The sequence below is a fragment of the Phyllobates terribilis genome, unplaced genomic scaffold, assembly GCF_046119375.1.
Source record: "Phyllobates terribilis strain yellow unplaced genomic scaffold, ASM4611937v1 Scaffold_11__3_contigs__length_659146591, whole genome shotgun sequence".
NCBI classification, from domain to species: domain Eukaryota; kingdom Metazoa; phylum Chordata; class Amphibia; order Anura; family Dendrobatidae; genus Phyllobates; species Phyllobates terribilis.
Genome location: NW_027362771.1, coordinates 116,742,669 through 116,766,906, shown reverse-complemented (window position 1 = coordinate 116,766,906; position 24,238 = coordinate 116,742,669). Strand labels below are relative to the sequence as shown.

Sequence of the window (24,238 nt, the reverse complement as noted above, 5' to 3'; positions counted from 1 at the left end):
TCTACTCATGGCCTATCAAAAATCTACCAGTAGATCCCAATCTATTGATTGCCTTCCCAGGCTTATCGGTACCTAATCTTGCAAGGATTGCAGGTTATTAGTAAAGCAGAAGTCAAATAATTTGGCCCTTGATAGACACTTTTGGGGATAATTTAGTTGGTGCATTTGAGACACTAGTTTGTTTTTATAAGAAATTTTGCAGGAGCATGAATCCAAAACAAAACTTGAAAACATTTATGGCAGGTTTTCTTTACTATACACAGATTTTATGTACTACTTGGTCGCCCTCCGAAAATTTTTTTTATACATATTCAGATATATTCACAGAAGGAGTAACTCCCTAAAGCAGGGGACCCCAACCTGTAGCTTGAGAGCCACATATGGCTTGCGGGCCCGTGGTGTGTGGCTCACGGCTGTCTGCCAGCTTGGTACATTAGCTCCAGGTGTAGGAAACAGGTATTAAGAGTAGATCTCTAGATGGTGACTTTTGCGTGTAGCCCTGCACAGAAGAGTAGATCTGAATGGAGGTAAGATAGGAAACCCTGGAGTTTGGCATACCGCCTTGGTGTGATTTCAGTGGAAAAGTTTTGGCTGTCATTTTACCGGTAATAGGGGGCTCTGGGTGTCACTACTGTGAGTGGGGAAGGAGCAGGATGTGGCTCGCGACCCTCTCAAAAAGCTTAGTGTGGCTCGTGACCCTCTTTCACAGCTGAATGTGACTCTCAAGGTCAAAAAGGTTGGGGACCTCTGCCCTAAAGACATAGGTCCCGATTCAACTTTGCCTGTTTTTTACTAGTTTTGTCTTTTTTGACTTTTTTTGTTTGCACTCAATTCATTATCATATTTGCACCATTTTTAAGTCTAGTTTATATGTGTTCGACTGTTTTTGTTTTTCACATTACGGCCAGAGTCTAGAAACTCCAGATGTTTTAGCCTGATTCATCAATTGTGACTTTAAAAAGTTGCAAAATTTGGCGCAACTTCAGTTCAGTCTTCCCTGGTGTATTTCTTAGTATGCCGAAATTTTGGCTTAAGTTTTGCAAAATTTTTTGCACCGATGTGTGGCTTTTGGTGACAAAATTTGCAAAACCAGTTCAGGAAAGGAAGAAAGCCCATTTTTAACTATGCGCAAAATTTATGAATCGTGTGCACCATTTTAATGAATTTGGCGGAAATAACGACAACTAATACCACAAGACAAAAAAGGAAAAGGAATGAGACTTAAAAAAACAAAAACAAACCATAAATGATGTATCGGGGCCATGGTATATACTCAGGCACACGAGCCACATGTTGATAACCTAAAACTGATAACTTCTGTAGTATTTTTCTCACTTACATTGTCATTTATGTTACAGATGACCTTAGCATAACACTTGTTGTTGTCTCTCGCTGGAACAGTCCATTCCAAAGGCCAGAAATAACTGTGGTAAACCTACAAAAAAAATCATAAACTTTGGACAAAGGCAACAATAAATTATATGAAGTCCAAGTAAACTGTGTAGGGTACATGTTAAGGTTGAGTGAATTTTCTAGAGTTCTGTAGCATTTTGCATTGTTGTAGTTGCACCAGTGTTGTAATATTATGAAATAAAATATTTTATCATTTCAGGATGAACTATCTGAGCCTATGCTACACTAACATTGTTTTGGAGCCACTTTGCTGTCACATATGACAACAAAGCATAAATGCATTTGTTACTTCCAGTCAAATGCAACTGAAATCACTGACATCCAATGTCGCTTCTGTTCCCTTTATGTGCCCATAACAACCATCCCGTTTGCTGCTTTCATTTTTCAATGGTGTCCTAAAAACGAGAGCTGGAAAATGATTGGTTGCTCTAAGTAATGGCTCCATTTTCCCTAGCACTAGTTTTGATATGCCTCCCCCATTGTGTACACTGGCAAAGTATATATGGCTGGATATTTTTTCTTACCTCTATGTTATCCTCTCCGTACTTTGATATGGCCTTTTCCTCTGATAACCCACAAGCACCATATTCCAGGGGTGTAAATACTGTTGTTGGAATATTTATATAATCACACTGGGTAATAGAAGAATTACATGCATTAATAAGAATGCCAAATTATAAGGCACAATGATTTTACTTTTCAGCTAAGAGGTGGGTAGATAACTAATAGGGTTGAGCGAGTATGTTCTGTCCGAGTATGTTCTGTCCGAGTATGCTCGGGCTGAGCTCTGAGTATTTACAGCTGCTCGGTGATGTGTTTGGATCACTCCCGTGTGCATTATTTGCAACTGTTTGACAGCTTTATGTGAGGAATGTCTATTTCTTACACATTCCTCACATGTAATAAAGCTGTCAAACAGTTGCAAATCATGCACACGGGAGCAATTTAACCTTATCACCGAGCAGCTATAAATACTCGGAGCTCGGCCCGAGCATACTCGGACAGAACATACTCACTCAACACTAATAACTAACTATTGCCAGACGTACGACACATAGACATCTAACCTTCTATATATTATAATATAGTAGTAGTTTTCAATAGTTGCACACCAAATTAAAATTTTTAGAACTTATCTAAAAATGTCACTGTATTCCAGGAGCTTACTAAATTCTGAGGCTCTAAGCATCTTCTAATCACCTAAAGCCTTTATACTTGTCTTGGGAAAGAGCATAATGATCCCCATCATTTAGATCTTTTGAAATTGTAATTTGTGAAAAAAGGAAAAATCCTTTTTATTTGATAAGATGTACAATTTCCATTATATGGTAATTCTCTTTCTGAAAGTATTATTCTCACATCTAGTCGTGTACATGACTGAGATAACTGACCTTTAGTGTTGAGTTTCCATATAGTCTTCTGGCCAATAGGCGACCTGCCTGGATAGCTACTGGGGTAAGTTCTAATTTGTCTTCCAACACATCTCCAATCGCATAAATGTGAGGTACGTTTGTCTGCTCATCATCATTGACTGGAATTTTTCCTGTTCTGAAAGATATAATATATCAGATAATTGGTACATTCTTTTTTTTTTGCAATGGAAATTGCTTTCTGCTTTTTTTTAAAGGAAACTTGTCAAGTGATTCATGCCGCCCAAACCATGGGCATCATGAATCAGAGTCTGTCTGCATGATTGCAGCCTCATATGTTTTTCTCTGAAATGCTCTGGCATTTGAAGAACCAACTGAGGACGATAGGGAGAGACATGACTAGTTAATCGCCGCCTCCACCAGGTTATACCCACCATGCTCCAGGTGATTGTCATGTTTTTCCTATGTGTGTGCCTAGGGAAAGACCTGTCAATCAACAGGAGCGGGTGTGGAGAAACAAGTTTCTTCAAACGCAGGAGCATTTCAGCAAAAAATATACTTGGCTGCAATTATGCAGCCAGGCTGATTCATTCTGTCCGAGGGTTAGGCAGCATGAATCAAAACTGCTAAATTAAGGTTAGGGCTACATGGCGACGCTGAAATCGCAGTGTCGCATTGCAACAACACATCTCATGATTTCCTATGGTGTCACATTGAAACTTGCGATCTATCGCAACAGCAACATAGAGTTGCAAATGTTTCCAAAAGTGTTAGATTTTTCGTGTCGCTGGTCGCAAGTTGCACTCAACACACTTTCCATAGACTTCAATGCAAGTCACATGCTATTTACATGTAAATTGTTGGTGTTTTTTTATAGCATAAATTGCAGCTATAATATAACCGTGCAACGACAAGTTGCACAGATGTTTTTAGTCACACGACTTGTCTGAGAATTGCCTCCGTGACACATATACCATGCAGTCCTAGCCTAAAGGAAACTTTTACCTTCGCAACAATTTGCTATGTAAACGTAATCACAGAGCAGTGAAAAGTTCTACAACTTTCTAAGATCCTACATGTAGCAGGTCTTTATAGCTTCTTTGCTTGCAGTCAATGAAAGGGAAAATTGCTGATATTTTACTACTGGAAACCAGTCTCCTGACAGCCTTCAAGGCGTATTACTATTAGAGAGTTCATAATCAAAATTAACCAAATAATGGTATAAATTGTAGCCTGTTGCTCACAGAATCTTCGAGAATGTCAAGTACCAAATTCATACAGAAAATATTAGAGAAGGAATTTTTCATTTGAAAAGTTTAACATGATTACTATTTAAAGAGGATGTGTCCCAAATCACAAGTGAATTATATTATTCCCGCCACCCCGCATTCATATACTAATCATGCGCTTAGATACGTACTTTTCATTGATCTTTACTCCAGGTATGTCCAGACCAATTTTTCTTGTACAGGCATCTCTTCCAATAGCTAGTAAAACCTGCAAAGCATTGTAAAACGTGGCTTTAGCCATTGTGTTAAAGATAACGACAATACACAAAATGAGGGCATAATGAAATGGGTGTCAGACCTTTGTTTAACATTGGCTTTATGCACAAAATAATCTACAGATTTACACCTATTGACATAGCAAATGTATTTTCTTTACTTCTCGCCATGGACGAGATAATTATTTATCTATTTGTTACTCACAGTGTTATATTCTTCTGTAATCTCTGTACCGTCAGTTGACTGAGACGTAACTTTCAATTTCCCAGGTGTTCCGGCTTCTATCTGCTCTATCTGTAGAGAAAATATAATATGTTAGGCACAATCCAATCTAAGCACAGCTAAACACATCTTAATCCGAAACACAAGAATGAATTGGGGAATTAATCTAATTACTCAGACCGGCAGACAGATTATATCTAGAGCTAATTCTCTGGAGCAGGTAAACATTAAAATGTGCAGAGCCACAGTATGATGCCGAAATGTTATGTTCTGATGGTTAAGCATTACGATTACGACCACTTTGTGGTTTTAGGTGGGAAGTATGCTCATAGTGTTTTGATTATAAAGAAATTATAAAGTAAAGTTTTTCATTTAGACAGTACATTACATTTGTAGGATATAGACTGTTTATGAGCCCCAAATCAATCAGAGAATATTCTATATTACATAGTATAATTGCATGCTGGCAAGATCGTGGCACATCCATGCAAACATTATTCTTTAAAAAATCATGTTTTATTTTTGGTCCTTCCCTACTAAATTAAAGGAGTATTCCCATTTTATAAAGTGATGGCATATTGTTTGGATATGCTATTACATCATGATTGTTATGTCCCACGACTTGGGAATCATTCAATATTGTATTGTTTTGTTGCAATAAAGTTTGACTTTTTGAACTTTGTTCTACCTCTCCCCCGGTCTGCCTGCCTAGGTTATGTATGGCTGTCCTGAGGAAGGAGTCAGTGGACTCAGAATCGCGTAGAAAATAAACCTACATTTTTATCCATACTAATGGTTTGTCGTGACTCCAGAGAGTGCAGAAACAATTTCCTTTCCCAGCATCTATCTCTGACATATCCATAGGAAGCTGCAGCATTTGGAGTCCAGGCTTTATAGGTGTTGTGTTCCACACAACCCTACTAGGTGAGCAGTTTTTAATACTTCTGTAACATTTATTAATTGGATAAGACCCTATTGCGCTCTTGCATTTTTCCATATCCCTAACTCAGCTCTGATGTCAGTAACCCTTCCCTTCATCTTCCTCATTATGAGTATGCCAGCCATTTTATGAAGCTCATATCTTGTATCACTGGTTCAGAATAGTTTTTTTTATCTAATGTAATTGTGCATAACTATAAGAATTCAGCTTGAAAATAAACCGTCTTCTGGAATCTTCATAAGTGCCTCTGCAATCGAGTCAAGCGATCTGATGAAATCTCTTTGTGTGAGTACTGGTATGTAGACATATACATAGAAACGGAGTCTCAAGTGCCCTACACTCGTAGCCTAATTATGGAGTCAGAATAATGATTATTAGAAATCTCGGAAACCCCCCACCGATCCTGGGAATGAAGACAACATAGTGCTGATTTGGGGCTGTGGCCTTTTGTATTTTGTCTGCACATCGGTAGCCCCTTTTCATGGCACTGAAGTAGGGTCATATACAAGTGAAAAGAGCTGTGCTGCAGTTCCCTACAGAACTGGGTAGCTAGGAGCGCTGCTGTGCAGGGAAATCTTACACACAAATGCAGTACTAAACCAGACACAGTAACGCTCTACTGTGTTCAAATCAATGCAGAAGTGATGGAATCTCAACATCAGGGCATCTTTCTTCATTTAAGAATATTAGTAAATGTTATCAATTTTCACTTGAAAACAACTTTAAATCTAGGTTGACAACCCCTTTATTTTGTAAAGAATAAAATATTAAAAAAAATCAATGATAAATTCAATTGTACCTTTGTTGGCACAAAGTGTTTGATAAACTTCACTCCATGCTCCTCCATGTGTTCACCAATCTTATCAGCCATTTGCTGGTCAAAACCTCTCAAGAGAATTGAGCGCACCATAACAGTTACATCTAGCCCCAGACCTGCCAGGAAACCGGCACACTCTAGTGCAACGTACGAGGCACCGATCACCAGAGTCTTCCCAGGACAGTAGGGCAAGGAGAAGAGGTCGTCACTAAAATAAAATAGAGAATACATTCCTAATATAAAGTGTGTAACATATATACAGTACGTCATAGATAAATGTGTGGCTATTAGCCTAGCTCTTGGTTGTCATATTTCTACAAATAAAATAGAATTGTCAATTATTAAAAAATATAATTTGAGGGCCCTGAAACGGCCATAGACTGAACTTTATATGTTTTTCTCCTATTGTATACCCACAGTAAGCATTGAAGTGGTTAGTACTGTGATTTTTCTCAATCTAGATATTACCCTATATATGACCAATTTATTATACTGAGCACCAACAGTATAGCAGCAGACAATAGGCTACAACAGTATTCAGTTTAAGGGCCCCTGTCACACTGCGTTTTTACCTACATTTATAGGTCCATTCCAGGCTATTGTCTGAACTTTCTGCAAAATGGGATTCGGATGTATGCGCCAACAGGGCCAGTGACTATAATGGTGCAGACAGAGTCACCATGTGCTGTGTCATGCATCATTTTTGGCCTTATAAGCCTATTGGAGGTGGACTGCAAGACATCGTTCACAGCCAAAAATGATGCACGACAGAGCACACGGTGACTCCATCTGCATCATTATGGTCAACGGCCCTGTCAGCCTATATGCCAAAAACCCGATGTGCGGGCAGTTCGGATGTAAGCCCGAATGGGGCCACTGAACATAGGTGAAAATGCTGTGTGAAAGTGGCTTAAGAAGGTGGCTTGTCGATTAGTAGTAGTACTAGGCAAACATTTATTTTAATTTAATAACTTTATTGTTACTAAATTTTGGGAAAATCTGCAAGAAATATACTTTGCGTGTTCAAGCTAAGACATTATGATACATGAAGACTCAACTCTATACAGCAAGACTTAGTCTGACAATTGGCAGTCGGCCCCTGTATCTGCTAGGAACCGTAGGACTTAGGCTCATGATCAAGGTCTGGGACAGACCAAAATGTTGGCCGACCTTTCTATTTCCACATGCTGACTTATCAATTAAACTTAAATAGCATATTTAATTTGAGTGTTGTGGTATTTTGCACTATTGCTTGGAGGCACATCTTCTAATACAGAGCATCACAGTCTCCTAGCTATGAGTGCTATGAGACATTTGATTGATCTCACTCACACTAAGATATTGTGACACAAAGACTCAACTCGCTACAGCAGACAATTATTATTAATACCTTGTAATGCAGTATTCCTTGTCACCAGGTATACCAAGGTAACGTGGTCTCTCTCCTGTGGCTATGAGAAATTTTTCTGATGTAAAAAACTTCACTTTTCCTCTTGAATTGGTTGACTACAGAGACAAATAAGAAATGTATTATTCCTTTCTATTGTAATCGTTACAAATATGCCTGTACCAATGTACATATTTCTATACCTTAAATATCTGAAAATCAGACTTATACTAATAATAATTTCCATATACACTTGTTAAAATATACTACTTCACCTCTTGAAATGCATATGTGCTTGTCCCAACAAGAATATATTGATGACAGTACATATATTAATATATATTGATGATACCTACATATTACCTAAATAGGTGTATACTGTGTGTACTATGTAGGAAGTATTCAAGGGAAACAAAGAGAGTAGGGAACTATTGTAACTGAAAATGGACTAAGCTACAGTACAGTCTCACAGCACTCATACATATTAGACCATACATGTCAAACTCTGGCTGTGGGCCAAATCTGGCCCACAGGGTGGTTTTATTTGGCCCGCGACACCAGAACCACCACCCCTATATGGAGCCATTATTCTGCATGGAGGACTATGTGGGGCCCATTATTCTGTATGGAGGACTATGTGGGGCCCATTATTCTGTATGGAGGACTATGTGGGGCCCATTATTCTGTATAGAGGACTATGTGGGGCCCATTATTCTGTATGGAGGACTTTGTGGGGCCCATTATTCTGTATGGAGGACTTTGTGGGGCCCATTATTCTGTATGGAGGACTTTGTGGGGCCCATTATTCTGTATGGAGGACTTTGTGGGACCCATTATTCTGTATGGAGGACTTTGTGGGACCCATTATTCTGTATGGAGGACCTAGTGGGGCCCATTATTCTGTATGGAGGACCTAGTGGGGCCCATTATTCTGTATGGAGGACTTTGTGGGACCCATTATACTGTATATTGGTTGGCCCACGACTTTGTCCAAGTTTTTCATTTTGGCCCTCTTGCGTGTTTGAGTTTTACATCCCTGTATTAGACTAATGTCAACCAAACCCGCTGATATTGATGGGTTTGACTGACACTTTAATGTGTATTGGGGCACCGGCCAACTGATTGCAGGGAGGATGTTGATCTAGTATGCTTGATTTAAGACTGCTGATCACTTTGTTCTCCCAGGGATGACTGTTGGCATTTTTTTCATAGAGAACACATGTGCTCTCAGTGCTCCTGTGTATTGGAGAGACGACGGAAAGGACTGTCGGCTGAACAATGTGTATGACCGGCTTAAAGGGAATCTGTCACCCCCGTGGGCGATATCAGACCTCTGCTATGGGCATACAGGTGATAGAAAAGTAAATCTATACTTACCTGTATGGCCCATAGCAGAGGTCTGATTGCCGAGAAATCTGGTTTTATAAAGTCTGTTTTCCAGAGGCTTGGCGTGCCTTGTTTCCCTCCTGCCCTGTTTGACTGCGTACTGTGCCGCAGCATTGCATTGTGCAAGTGACGGTGAGTCAATGAGACTTCCGCTCCGCTAGCAGTACGCAGCCAAAAGGGGCCGGAGGGAAACAATGCGTGCTCCATGGGAGCGGGAGGGGAGGCAGAGCAGGGCATGTCACAGGGCCTGTCACAGGTCCCTGTGACGTGCAGGGGAGGGGGGAATATAGTAATTTAGCACAGAGGTGGCGATTTAGGGGAATAATAAGCAGATAGGAGGGGTTTGCTTGGCGTCCCCCGGACGCCAAGCCTCTGGAAAGCAGACTTTGTAAAAACAGTTTTCTCAGCAATCAGACCTCTACTATGGGCCATACAGGTTTGTATAGATTTACTTTTCTATCACCTGTATGCCCATAGTAGAGGTCTGATACCGCCCAGGGGGGTGACAGATTCCCTTTAAGGTACTTGTACAGAATACTGTTGAGTCTGGAAAAGCATTAAAGAAGCTACAACGTTCCCATCATTTTGCTGATCATGTGTGTATGTGAGGGGCAGTCAGCTCCCACCATAATACATGGCCTTGAAATATTGACCCTATTGCAAATCTACATCTGAGCCCTTCACTTAACCACCAATGATTCTACCTCTGCAATCCTTGTAGCTTTGCTACTTGTCATCGAGAAGTGTTTTTTCATAGTCTTCACTTAAGGTAAAACACCAACATTCACCTATATAGTTGAACATGGCGTTACCTTTATCTTGTGTGGTTCCACAAACTCTCCATAGCCATTTTCATACTTCACTTTATTTTCCATTAGAGCCACTCTGTAGTTCCAATTCAAGGAGCCAATGTAATTCTGGATAGATTCTGTCATAATGTCCCAGTTGTGTTGCACTTTTCAAAGCAAAATTTACAGACACATTTATATAGTCAAATAGTGAGAAATAATATTTATGACATGAAATGATATAAAGGTATATTGTAACTAGTCTGAAATATAGGCTATATTTATGAGCACTTGGCTCCATGTCAGCTATAAGTTCCTAATGGGGAATAACTTTCATAGCGTTTCCTTTCCCCACTGAAGCACGATGTCACTGGTTCCAAGTATATATAGATTTAGCTAATGAAACAGCAGTCTGTAGCGTATGCAGCTACATGCACATTTTATAACAAGGATATGTTTTTGTAATTTAATATTCAAGGCTTGTATAATTTTCATGCTTATTATAGCTGCTATACGCCTGAAAAGTGTTCAATTATATGAACTGAAATTATTACCACATGTGTGACATAGCAATTAAAGTGAACAGATCCAGAAAAAGGCAAATTTGTGATCATTTCCCCAGAGCTCACTCAGTAATATATACAATTTAGCAGCGTACTTATTTCAGTTATGTATAATTTGCATACATACTTACTATTATTAATCCAGCTCACACACTGGTGTACAAGCAATAACACAGTACTAATCAGCTCCTGGAAAATGACTGTAAAACACTTTGATAGCTATCATCAAAGGTTTAGTTTTATGCTTTTGATTTGTTTATATTATATATATATTTGGATAGAAAGATGAAGGGCAGCACTCAGTGGTCAGTAAATCGGTAAAAAACTTCTTTATTGGATACACATACAAACAGTATAAATTGATAAGATATACATATTTTATTACATGTATATGCAGTATTGTGCAAAAGTTTTAAGCAGATGTTGAAAAAATGCTGCAAACTAAGGATGCTTTGAAAAATTGAAGTATTAATAGTTTTGTTTTATCAATTAACAAAACACAAAGTGAACGAACAAAAGGGAAATCTAAGTCAAACCAATATTTGGTATGATCACTCTTTGCCTTCAAAACAGCATCACAGCATCAAGTCTTCTAGGTATACTTTCACACCGCTTTTGAAGGAAGTTGTTCCAGACATCTTGGAGAACTAACCACAGATCTTCTGTGTATGTAGGTTTGTGCAAATCTTTCTATCTCTTTATGTAATCCCACACAGACTCGATGTTGAGATCAGGGCTCATATCATCACTTCCAGGATGCCTTGTTTATCTTTACCCCGAAGATCGTTCTTAATGACATTGGCTGTATGTTTTGGGTTGTTCTGCTACAGATTAAATTTGGAAAGAATTAGATGCCTTTCTGCTGGTATTGCATGGTGGATAAGAGTCTGACTGTATTCCACAGCATTGAAGACACCATTAATCCTCTCCAGCAGTATCATCAATTTAGAACTGGCAGCAACCAGTGGGACCCAGCTGCATCCATCTACTGTTAAAAGAAGTCTAGACAGAAGTGGTCATCATAGAAGAATTGAGCCAAAAAAAAACATACCTCCAACATTGAAACAAGGCCAAGTGACTCAGCTATGTATAAAAACAGAGAAACTGGGATTCAGAAAAATGGCAGCAGGTGTTATGGACTGATGAGTCAAAATGTGAAATATTTGGCTTTAACATAAGGCCGTTTATTCACCAAAGGGCTGGAGAGCTGTCCAATAATAAGTGAAGCAAGGTGGAGGTTGCCTGCAAATTTGGGGTTGTATTTCAGAAAATGAAGTTGAGGATTTAGTCATGATTAATGGTGTACTCAATGCTGAGAACTCACATACTTATCCATCATGCAATACCATCAGAGAGGCGTCTCAAATTTATTCTGCAGCAGGACAACAACAAACATACAGCCAATTTAATTAAGATCTTCAGTGTAAAGAAGAACAAGGAGTCCTGGAAGTGATGATATGGCCCCAGAGAGCCCTGATCTCAGAATTATCTAATCTAATCTGTCTGGGATTACATGAAGAGACAGAAGGATTTGTGCAAGCAGATATCCACAGAAGATCTGTGGCTACTTCTCTAAGATGTTACTTCTAGTGTACCTAGAAGAAATGATACTTTGAGACTGTTTTATAGGCAATGAGTGGTCACACAAATATTGATTTGATTTATATTTGTATTTTGTTCATTCACTTTGCATTATGTTTATGGATGAAAATAAACCATTAACACTTCTATTTTTGTCTTTCAAATTTTATTGTGTTGTATCTGATGAAACAGATTTTAACACCTACCTAAAACTGGTGCACCGTACATGTAACTATCAAGCTATATTAATACTCACTGATTATCTATATATATGTATTTATGTATACATATATATACTCACACACACGTGCATTAGCGAGTCTATAAATATAGCTTGAGACTCACATGTATAAGCACTTGAATAATAAAATGAAGATTTTTGGACGCCTGCCATATACTATGAATATGTATGATTTGTATGTGAGGTCTGTGATATTTGAATATAGTTAGGGCTAAGTTCTCACAATATTTGTTTTTTCAGTTTGCTTTATATTATATAACCATCAAAAACAAATAGGATAGCAATGACCACAAACTATTGTGTAGTGTCCAAATCTATAAATTTGCCAAAAATAGGAGGATCCGCAGTTCTCTATTAAATCCAGATAGCAGGTAAAGATGGTGACAGCATCCAGAGTAAACAGATTCTTTCATTCTTCCTTCAAAAAAACAGGGAGAAAGTTTCTGTCTTTTTATTTGGGTTTTTGACATGGAATAATTAAGGAATCTTTTTACTCTGGATGCTGTCACCATCTTTGTTTTATATTGTATGTCTGGAAATAAAAAAAAAACAAATGAAGTATCCAGACATAGATTTATTGATCCAGTAGTCCTTTATGCAGCAGATATATGTTATATGAAGTCACAGTAGTCAGTAATATTTGAGAGTATAAAAATCACATACCATTATCTTCAATTTGCCATCCATATTTGCTGGAGTCTTTTAAGGCTTGTCTCAGTAATGCTGCCTGGTGCATCAATTTTTTAGGTATACAGCCTACATTCACACATGTTCCTCCGAGCCCTATAAAAAAATAATGGTATGCCATATAAATATATACACCTTTAGCATATTCAGTATTAAATGAACATTACCAATATAAGTGTGCACGATGGGTGTCACAAATATTTGCAAATATTTGATAGCATGGGAATCAAAATGACGTCCCCTTGGTCATAAATTATCATAATACATGTAGAAACAAATAGCATTATAACCTATTACTAGCAAATGAAAAACAGACAAAGCACAAAGCTTATCTACAGATGAGCAAATAATGACAATAAGGCTGGGGTCAGTGGCCGTAGATTCTCTTATCCTAAATCGGACTGCATTCAAATGTCATCCGAGTGCAGTCCGATATTTTCCACGGACTCATTGACTTACATGGCTGTGTGTGATCCGATTTAAGGGTGCAAATCGTGCATGCTGTGATTTTTCCCTTGGACACACTTGCTTTGAGGAAATAATCGGACATATGCATAGCCCAACAGAATAACATTGGTCAGAATGCGATCCGATGTTTTGTCAGAACGCACTCGGACTGAAAATATATACGTCTGCAGAAGTCCTTATAGCGTTGCAATGTTTTTATCAACCTGGAATGCTATTCAGAGTTGTATCAAGCTATAGTCTCCTACTTACCCCATGTGGTTCCTAATGGTGAAGGGGTGACATAATCTAACACAAGCACTTTCTTCCCATACTTTGCAGCTTCCTGTAATATGTAACAACAAGATGCATCACATACATATTTTTATTCACCAATGGGAAAACATCATTGATTGTGATCATTTAGGTTTGTCCAGATCATCATCATCAAAGTTTTCATACCTTAGAAGCGGCTAGACCTCCTGATCCTCCGCCGATGACAATCAAGTCATATTCATAGCCGTCCTCCTTGGGTTTATCATTTTTGCTTTCTAACAATTTCTGGAACAAACCATCCTTAGATAACTAGGAAAAAAGAACATAAATACTGACTTACATTTGTCCCTGCTATGATCCACAGTCATTGAGAAGTTACAGATGTTGTATTATTGTTTTTATAATGTACAGTACATAGGTATGGCAGCTATACAACGTTATCTGTTAGGCACTGTTCCCATTATGAGTGATTCTATGTACAATTGACTTTACTGACTTATAATGGGTCTGTGGGGTTCTACTGAGGTGTGCATCGCCTAATTTGGAGAAAAATACAATAAACACTGTATGACTTGGCCATCACAACAGTGACCATTTAAGTTGTTCTCTATTATTGTTCTTGGGAAACGTGAGTGACAACTATAGCTACAAATAATTAAACTCTTCAATGGCAAGTTAGGCCAAATAATGCATGCTTTGCAAGAGTGGAAGATCAAAAACAGGCAGATACAGGATTCAAGTTTCTGGAAACTTCGGCCCCACTGGGAGTTGTAATAGAATTATAGATGTTTGATCGCTAAAACAGAGCACATACATCTCAATGCAACATATCTGTGCAGACTTATCAATGTATTAAGACAGTTTTCTAGTATGAACAATAACAGGTTACTCATGATACATATGAAGCCACTTTTCCATTAGAAGATCTGACTTAGGTTTGTTTTTAGTCCTTGCCAAATTTATCCACAAGATGAATCAGGCATGCAGTGCACACCACTCCCATAGTGTAGTAGTATGAATAAATCATCATTATATTGTCTTCTGTTTGAATTGTATGGCCTTTATTATTTGGTAGCTTGCCCTTCCCTTCTTCTATACTAACAAGCATCTAAAAAATAAATACATTATAAATGCAAGAAACCCGTGCTGACAATACCAATAATGAAACACAAGCTGCTGTGCTGACTCATGCACCTTCCGTGTCTTCCTGAGTGTGTTAATTACAAAAAATGCACTACTGAGAATTGAGAAGCTTGTGATTGTACATTTGGGTGTGTCAGACAGGTGACTAGAATTCCCTAAGCTGACCTTATCTTCATAAACTGTTCTAATGAAACTTCTTTGTAGTACATATCATACCCATTCGTTTCATCCACTTTCATTTCTACTTGGAAATATAAATGATGAATTGTTCTTTATTCTTCCAATCTTGTCTGGTGCATTGAAAAAACAATCTGCCTGCAATTCGACATCTGAACCGCATAAAAAATGACATGCTATGGATTTAATCTATGCACCACATGTCATTTTATGCATGGAGTATGAATAAGTGTTTGAAAGTTTGCTATGGATTTTCTTCTGGCAAATTCGGGAACATCTGCAGTGATTTAAAGCACCACTCCAGCATTTTGGTTTTTTTTCAACGATGGAGTGGCGCTTTAAATGTAAGCCCCATGCCCCCAGCCATATACTCACGCTCGAGTGTCTACACCATTTTTCAGCAATGCGGCACCATCTTGTCCCTCAGCGCCAACTTGTGACAGTAGCTTCTGATTGGCCAGAAGTCAGAAGCTACGTTACTAGCTCTCAATGCAAGTCTATGAGAGCTCTCATAGACTTGTATTGAAAAGTGACCTATGCGCAGCTCCATGAAACACTGGAACTGCCGGCAGGTCAGTTTTCACTGGAGACCGATGGGAGCGACGATGGAAAAGGATGAAGACGGCAGTAAGAGGGTATGAGACAAGGGGCAGAGGACTTACATTTAAAGCACCACTCCACCGGTGCAATAAAATAAACGCTGAAGTGGTGCTTTAACATCGCTTTTATCTGTCACTCAGCTCCCAAAATACACTGTCTTCGATTAACAGGAAATCAACTGAAATGTAGACATCAGTGAAAAACTATGTAATTGAAAGTTGCCACAAGATGAGCTAAAAATTACTCAGAATTTTAAATAAAAAAATTTTCAGGCAATATTTAGTGGGTGTAACGTATTGTAGATTTTATGTCTAGGATCCCTTATATAGTACATTGCAGGTAACATGGGTTTCAATGCAAACCTTTTGCATTCAGAAAATGTTATTAGTTACAATTTTTTTTATACATTTGTGACTGTGTAACCACAATTTATATCACTGATACATTTAATACATACTTATGCTGACAAAAAAAAAAATATTTTTTAAATTACTATTTTGCCTTAGAAAAATATTAATTGAATTAAAAAAAAATTCTATATGACAAAAACCCAGCAATATTTTTTGGGTTACTTAACATCTGTGGCTATCATGCCGAGATTTCCTGGACCTCCTAATTCTTCTTACTTAGAATCATGCATTATATTTCTCCTCCTCAATAACTTAAATTTTTATTTCTTTTTTCTGTTCTTGCTTGTCTCCTATCTTTCCGTTCTTTTTGCTCTCTCATTGCTTCTTTCCATCTCTTTTCCTTTTATACAGGTGCCAGGAGTGAATGGCAAGCTTTTGTCCGTAAGGTGATGTTTTATGACAAGTCAGTTATATTGTAAGATTGCTTCCAATATTATCTGATATCTCAATACACTATTTTTCTACTCCATGGAAATGCCTTCCCGCTCAGGATACTTGTGGTTATCACACTTTTTAAGTTTGTAAATAATATCTCTAACATAGTAAAAGCAAACTGCACCCCAGCATTAAATGAAATGTACCTGTATAACATCAGTGTAATCGCCAATAAGCTTCTCCTTCACAAAAACATTGGGTAATGCCGTCTCCATGGTATATTCATACAGCTCCTTCTCAAGGCTCTGTCCGTTGTCTGTGGAAAGAAATCATATGTGACATGTTCATTTATAAGCTGTGCTTCCAAGATGAGCAAAAAAGGGTGGGACCTGTTATTTCACAACCACTCCATTTCTAATGCTTCCTGACACCTCTGCCTCCTCACTCTCCCCAAACTGTGAGTAACCATGACTTGCAAACTTCACAGGTAGCGGAAAGGAAACAGGGACATTCCAGGTGACGTAGTACGGGAAATCAAAAACTATTTCTAAGGGAACTAAATAAACAATTTAGAATTTCCCTACCTTTTTGTTTTCATGGTAATTATAATTAGCATTAATTAATTTAAACCATACATTGACCTAAAATTCCAAACATCCTTCATGTAGGCATGACTTAGACTATACATGTCAAACTCTGGCCCATGGTGCAAATCTGGCCCACAGAGTGAGTATATTTGGCCCGCAACAGCAGAACCACCACCCCTATGTGCGGCCATTATTCTGTATGGAGGACTATGTGGGGCTCATTATACTGAATGGAAAGCTTTGTGGGGCCATTATACTGTTTGGAGGACTATGTGTGGCCATTATTCTGTATGGAGGACTATGTGGGGTTCATTATACTGAATGGAAAGCTTTGTGGGGCCATTATACTGTTTGGAGGACTATGTGCGGCCATTATTCTGTATGGAGGACTATGTGGAGCCATTATACTGTATGGTGGACTATGTGGGGCCCATTATTCTATATGGAGGACTACGTGGGGCTCATTATACTGAATGGAAAGCTATGTGGGGCCATTATACTGTTTGGAGGACTATGTGGTGTTCATTATTCTGTATGGAGGACTATGTGGTGTTCATTATTCTGTATGGAGGACTATGTGGGGCCCATTATTCTGTATAGAGGACTATTTAAGGCCCATTATTCTGTATGGAGGACTGTGTGGGGCCCATTATACTATATACTGGTTGGCCTGCAACTTTTGCAAGTTTTTCATTTGGGCCCTCTGTGTGTTTGAGTTTGACATCCCTGACTTGGACCAACATAAAGTAGGTGGGATCAAATTTATGTTAAACACAAGGAGGGGGCAGATGACAACATGGGCAGGGAAAAAGTGTTCAATATAAAAAAGTACTTCTAGAGAGTGGTTTTCAGGAGGCTCCTTCTGTTCTTTGTAAAAGCCATGTGCACACAGACTGCAGTCCCTGTGGCTCTGGGGCTGTAGTCGCCCAGTATATTGTAAGAGCTGAGCAAAAAGATTCATGCTGCCATGGTACGGCATCCAGACCAGTCCTCTGTTGCTCCCAGACCTGGGCAATCTTCACTCTTGTGACTGGCATCCTCAGCTAACTAAAACTCAAAATACCATCAAGATTTTTATTTACATCATATTATACGTTATATTATAGGATGTCAACCTCCGCAGCTACGTAGGCTCACCTATAAGGTTAAACAGGGTACATTATCCATTGTATCTTTCAATTTACATTGTCCTATATTATCTAATAGGAATGTATCAATGCTTTTTTGTTGTTTCTTTTTTCCTAAGGATTTTTATTGCTTATTTAATAAAGATGTACTGTTTTTACAGGGATGTTATATGTTAGAATTAATTGATGATCCTCTTTACACCATTCATGGTGAATAGAATCTTTAGCCCAGCAACCTGAGAACTTCCACCTTCTGACTCTCTTTGTAGATGCTTTGCTGAGGATGCCAGTCACAGGAGTGAAGATGGCACTGGTATAATGCCATATGGTTCCCCTTACAGCTGAGCAAAAAGATTCATGCTACCCCAGTACAGCAGTCCAGTCCGGTCCTCTGTCCCCAGACCAGGGCAGTCTTCATTCCTGTGACTAGCATTCTGAGTCCAGCATCTTGAGGGCCTCCACGGTTTCTCTCTATATGTAGCTGCCTGGCTGAGGATGCTAGTCACGTGAGTGAAGACTGCCTTGGTCTGGGAGCGATGGAGGATATATAATGAAGTAATGCAATTCATATTGTGAAATGTTTGACTAATCTGCTTAAATCAGGAAAATTACATTCTGGTTGGATTTGTGGGGCATAGGCTGTCAAGACGACAGAGGTTTAGTTTTACCTCTTATATTTTGCTTCCTTTCATTGTAAGCAACAATTGTTCTCACCATTTTAACAGTATTAAATTTCTTAATTTTATATTTAGGTTAATTAGTACAATTACATGTTTTTTTTTAGAAACTTAAAAAGTAATAATTACAGAAAGTTAACATTTATTTCTCTTATTGGATAATCCCCAGTGTCTTCATATTTTTTTTAAATAATTAGCTAAAAGATTATATTAATCTAAGTGACCAGTTATTTACTAAGGCTAAGTGCCCACGTAGCGTTTTTCAAGCGTATATGCTGCGGAATTTCCGCAGCGTAAACGCTTGTTAAACGCTATGTAATCCGCCCCCCATGGTCCCCAAGGGGATTCCGCAGGTTCAGTGCCCATGCTGCGGATTTTTCCGCAGCGTTTTTGATGCACGGAAAAATCCGCAGCATGTCCATTAATTTGCGTTTCCGCAAACGGAATTGCCTTTGCAATGCAATAAAAACTGCAAGGCAATTCCGCATGTGGAAAACGCACGATAAACGCACGATATACGCGTGCGGAATTCCGCATTCGTTTTTCCGAGAGAGGACATGCAGAAATGAAGCAGAAATTTTCTGCTTCATTTCGGCAAAATGGGCACATAGCCTTAATGCAAATAATATTGAGTGGGAAAAAAACTAAGATGGCAAGTGGGTTTATATAGTAATATCTGTAACTTTATACCTGTATCGTTGAGTCACTTCTCACGGACAAGCCATAAGGCAGGGAGAACAATGTGTCCAAGGTCAAAACCAAGAGAGTGTGAGGCGCCCCCTGGGCCATGTGCAAGGGATACCCGGAGCCGGATCTCGATGGGGGTAGTAGTCCTTGTGGCGGTGACCCGGTCCGTGCCCAGGGTGTCAAACTAAGTGGCAGTCTATGGCAGTAGATGTTAATTTGATCGACTACGCCACCCGTTGAGTGCGGCTTTGAAGCCGCCGCTGCAGAGCAGTCCGCTGAGGCCGGTGGTATATGTGCAGCAGTGATGGTATAACCCCCAACGGGAGGGGTATGGCCTCAGGGCAGCAGGTGTGGATGATGGGTGTAGTTATGTTGTAGAAAGGAGAGTCAGAGACGTGAGATGCAGTTTCAGGGTTTTTACTCACAGGTGTTCCTTCAGTCACTCTGGCCTTGAGTGACCACCCGAGCCGTGCTGCATTCACCAGGTGTGGGACTCGGCTAACCCCCAGGCAGTTCTGGAGCGTGGTCCTGAGCTCCCTTCTCTTTCTCTTCCTCCTGGCCGTTCCCACCAGGGATCCACCTTTGGCCGGCTCCCTCGGGTCTCTTGGTGGTCAAACCTCCTCTGGGTTCCCTGACCCTATGCTTGGTGTGCCTTTCTGGTGGATTTGGTGAGGGTCGTGGCAAATCTTGACCACGACCTCCGGTTTCTGGCTGAGGATTAGTGGCCTCCACCAGTTCGGGTTCCGGTACCCGTGTCCGCCAACCCTTCACCCTTTCTGGTCTGTTTCTGGGTTCTTGGGGTTCCCTCTGTCTTTCTCTCTGGGTCCTTCTTACTCCTCTCTCTCTCTCTCTCTGCAGGCCTTGCTCTGGAGCTGGGCCCAGCCGGAGCCACAGCTCCCTGTCAGCCCTCCTGGCTGAGCTCCTCTGCTCTGCTTCTCCTCAGACTGACTGACCCTGTCCTAAGATGGTGCCCACCTTATATACTCCCTCTATGTGTGAACCCAGGTGACCAGCACCCAATGGGCTCCTAGCTTTACCCAGACTACTCCCCCTATCTGCCCCTACACTACTGGGATGTTCCACCCCCCTCCCACTCCAGCCAGGGACAGACGCTGTCGTACCTGCACATTTACTTGGTGGGAGTACCGTTGTTCTGTCCCCCGGAAATGGGATGTATGTAGTGCATGCAGCCTACTAAGCTCAGTTCCACACTCCATCCTTACCCGGGAGTGGAATACCACACCTCTGGCTTGAGGTGTAATACCCCTGTAGCAGCCGAATCCTCAGGGTGCTACATTCCCCCCTGGTAAATCACAGCACGTCCTCGGGCTGTAAAAGAATAAACATTCCAAAAACATACAATTTTTTTTCAAAACATCATAAACATATAAAACACTATATATATATTATCAGCAGCAATAAACTCTTCATATAAAACTTTTCATTATAAACATTCTTGTTCCTCCGGCCACGGTGCAACTTGTGACCGGGTAAAGTGCAACAGTCACAAAAACAGTTCTTTATAAAACCGGTAGGGGGCGCCTTAGAAAGCGCAACTATATACAAGGGGAGGTGGCCGCTCTCAGTCCTCGGCCAGTGGGATGAGGAAAGAATGACCGCTCTCAGTCCTCGGCCAGTGGGATAAAGGGACATACGGGTAACAGTTTAATTTGCTGGTCCCAACGGGGACTATAATGGTAACAGTTCCTGTACCCTGACGGGTAACTATTTTACAGTTCCATTTACCGTACTTTAGTAGCGGCGTCCTCCTAATACTTCCTCCGTGTACCCTTCAGACCCGTCCGGGTCCTCTTGCTCCTCCTGACACCTCAGCTCTTCCTCTGTCAGCCGGTGTACATGAAGGGCATAGGGTCCTTTGGTACATAGGTGCCGGGTAAAGGTGACCTCATCACCCAGGTATAGGTCACGACCTCTGTGTCCCTCCGGTAGGTGGGACTCGACATCCCTGCGGGTCACAAAGACGTCGCCGGGGGTGCGGTGATCCCGGATGAAGCCCCAACCATGCTGCAGTTGGAATTTGATTACAGTCCCGGTGGCACGGGGACCGTGGGCTGCACGGGGGTTCCTTCGGGTCCGGCTCTTTTATTCTGCACTCTTTACTTGCAGCCGCTCCTCGCGGACCCGTCTCTCTCTCCGTTCTCGCTCAAAGACTTCCAACTGCTGGCGGCAGCACTCCGCACGCTCAGCTGTGGCTGCCCGGGTCTCCTGAGTGAACCCGATGAGGTCTCCTCCTGCGGGGTCCCGCTCAAACTGCGCCTCCTCTAACGAGAGCGGGGTCATCTTGACGGGCGCCGGAGCCGGGATCAGGGGTTCGCACAGGGGTCTTTCTTTCCGGAGCCGGGGATGGTGGTACTCCGGTGGCCACACAAAGGGCTGCCCATCCGGGCAAGTGTGCTGGGCAAACAAGTCTTCACCCAGGTGCGGCACAGTGGAAGTTGAGGGCGCGGTGGTGGTAGCGGCGCCCAGGTTTACCAGGCCTTGCGACCAGGCCGGTGGCTCAGTGGAGGTAGAGGGCACTGTTGGTACTGCGGCGCCCGGGGGCACTCGGCCTTGCGACCAGGCCGGTGGCGTCTCCTGCTTCGCCGCGCTCAGGGTTGAGGCGCGTGACGTCACAGGGGGCGTGGCCGCGGCTTCTGTTTGAGGCCTAGTCGGGAGCGGTGACGGTGCAACGACGGGCACGGCAGGGGAAATTTCGGGCTCTGCGACGGGGAGCTGGGGCAGGCTCACGGCTTCTCGGCTCGGGGTAGTGACGTCCCCTTTACCTGCCTCCGTTTCTTTAGCTCCTTCCTCGGCATAGTCTCCGGCCCTGATTCCTCCTGCACCATCCTCAGAGGCGGTCTGACTCCTCGTCTCGGGTGGCGTGCTCCGTTGGCAGGTTCCAGCCTGCAGGGCCATCTCTCTGCTCCACTCCGTCAGCGTTTCTCGTTGCACCTGGGCCATCCTCCGTGCGAGGCCCTCCAGCGCGGTCTGTGCACGCTCCCGGTCTCGGGGGAGCTGTGCCAGGATCTCCACCAGGTCTTGTGGAGTGGTAGCTTGCAACAGGCTCCTGACCACAGGGTCGGTGCTGCCTGACTCTCCCTCCATCGCCGGGTACGGCTTCTCCAGACTCCTCCAGGCTGCACCCCTCTTCTCTCTTTTGTTCTTGGTCCGCCCACACTGACGGTGGTCCCGGGGCAACTTGGTGATTGTCAGTTCCAGGGGCAGTCCCCTCACGCTGATGGACATCTCAAGCATCACAGTCTCTGCTGGTGGGGGCGGTTTCCGCTTTTGGCGCCATTCTTGGTCCTGGCCCACGATGGGAGGTGGCCTCTTGCCACCCTCTGGCACGCCCATAATGGCGTCCGCTCTGCCAGGGCGGGAAATCTTCTGAAATGGCGGGAATCTTCTCCCAGTGGCGGGAAACTCCGTGGATGGCGGGAATCTTCACCGATGGCGGGAAAACCTCACGGATGGTAAGTTTTAAAAGTCTCTTTTTCAGGCACGCAGTACCCGGTGGTTGCGGGCACGAAATCCTGCCGACTACGCCAAAAGTTGACGCGCCCCCTGGGCCGTGTGCAAGGGATACCCGGAGCCGGATCTCGATGGGGGTAGTAGTCCTTGTGGCGGTGACCCGGTCCGTGCCCAGGGTGTCAAACTAAGTGGCAGTCTATGGCAGTAGATGTTAATTTGATCGACTACGCCACCCGTTGAGTGTGGCTTTGAAGCCGCCGCTGCAGAGCAGTCCGCTGAGGCCGGTGGTATATGTGCAGTAGTGATGGTATAACCCCCAACGGGAGGGGTATGGCCTCAGGGCAGCAGGTGTGGATGATGGGTGTAGTTATGTTGTAGAAAGGAGAGTCAGAGACGTGAGATGCAGTTTCAGGGTTTTTACTCACAGGTGTTCCTTCAGTCACTCTGGCCTTGAGTGACCACCCGAGCCATGCTGCATTCACCAGGTGTGGGACTCGGCTAACCCCCAGGCAGTTCTGGAGCGTGGTCCTGAGCTCCCTTCTCTTTCTCTTCCTCCTGGCCGTTCCCACCAGGGATCCACCTTTGGCCGGCTCCCTCGGGTCTCTTGGTGGTCAAACCTCCTCTGGGTTCCCTGACCCTATGCTTGGTGTGCCTTTCTGGTGGATTTGGTGAGGGTCGTGGCAAATCTTGACCACGACCTCCGGTTTCTGGCTGAGGATTAGTGGCCTCCACCAGTTCGGGTTCCGGTACCCGTGTCCGCCAACCCTTCACCCTTTCTGGTCTGTTTCTGGGTTCTTGGGGTTCCCTCTGTCTTTCTCTCTGGGTCCTTCTTACTCCTCTCTCTCTCTCTCTCTGCAGGCCTTGCTCTGGAGCTGGGCCCAGCCGGAGCCACAGCTCCCTGTCAGCCCTCCTGGCTGAGCTCCTCTGCTCTGCTTCTCCTCAGACTGACTGACCCTGTCCTAAGATGGTGCCCACCTTATATACTCCCTCTATGTGTGAACCCAGGTGACCAGCACCCAATGGGCTCCTAGCTTTACCCAGACTACTCCCCCTATCTGCCCCTACACTACTGGGATGTTCCACCCCCCTCCCACTCCAGCCAGAGACAGATGCTGTCGTACCTGCACATTTACTTGGTGGGAGTACCGTTGTTCTGTCCCCCGGAAATGGGATGTATGTAGTGCATGCAGCCTACTAAGCTCAGTTCCACACTCCATCCTTACCCGGGAGTGGAATACCACACCTCTGGCTTGAGGTGTAATACCCCTGTAGCAGCCGAATCCTCAGGGTGCTACAAGTGCGTCAGAGACAAAGGGATAAGACAAACGAATAGCCAAGAGCAAGTCCGAGGTCAGGCACCGAGG

At 42.4% G+C, this 24,238-nt stretch overlaps 1 protein-coding gene across 3 annotated transcripts in view; it reads right to left on the bottom strand.

Moving 5' to 3' along the window:
- TXNRD1 (thioredoxin reductase 1) overlaps positions 1–24,238 on the bottom strand; it is a 169,976-nt gene that overhangs the window by 17,555 nt on the left and 128,183 nt on the right. For 2 of the 3 annotated variants that reach the window (XM_073651548.1, XM_073651549.1), the window contains exons 4-15: positions 16,532–16,641; positions 13,807–13,929; positions 13,618–13,690; positions 12,877–12,996; positions 9,853–9,995; positions 7,658–7,773; positions 6,250–6,475; positions 4,493–4,582; positions 4,204–4,280; positions 2,805–2,961; positions 1,938–2,045; positions 1,340–1,435 (exon numbers count right to left, since the gene is read on the bottom strand). In XM_073651548.1, coding sequence (XP_073507649.1) covers positions 1,340–1,435; positions 1,938–2,045; positions 2,805–2,961; positions 4,204–4,280; positions 4,493–4,582; positions 6,250–6,475; positions 7,658–7,773; positions 9,853–9,995; positions 12,877–12,996; positions 13,618–13,690; positions 13,807–13,929; positions 16,532–16,641 — 1,439 coding nt within the window. Of the gene's footprint in view, positions 1–1,339; positions 1,436–1,937; positions 2,046–2,804; positions 2,962–4,203; positions 4,281–4,492; positions 4,583–6,249; positions 6,476–7,657; positions 7,774–9,852; positions 9,996–12,876; positions 12,997–13,617; positions 13,691–13,806; positions 13,930–16,531; positions 16,642–16,714; positions 16,734–24,238 lie in introns of those variants that run through there. The other variant, XM_073651550.1, reaches the window with a different exon arrangement.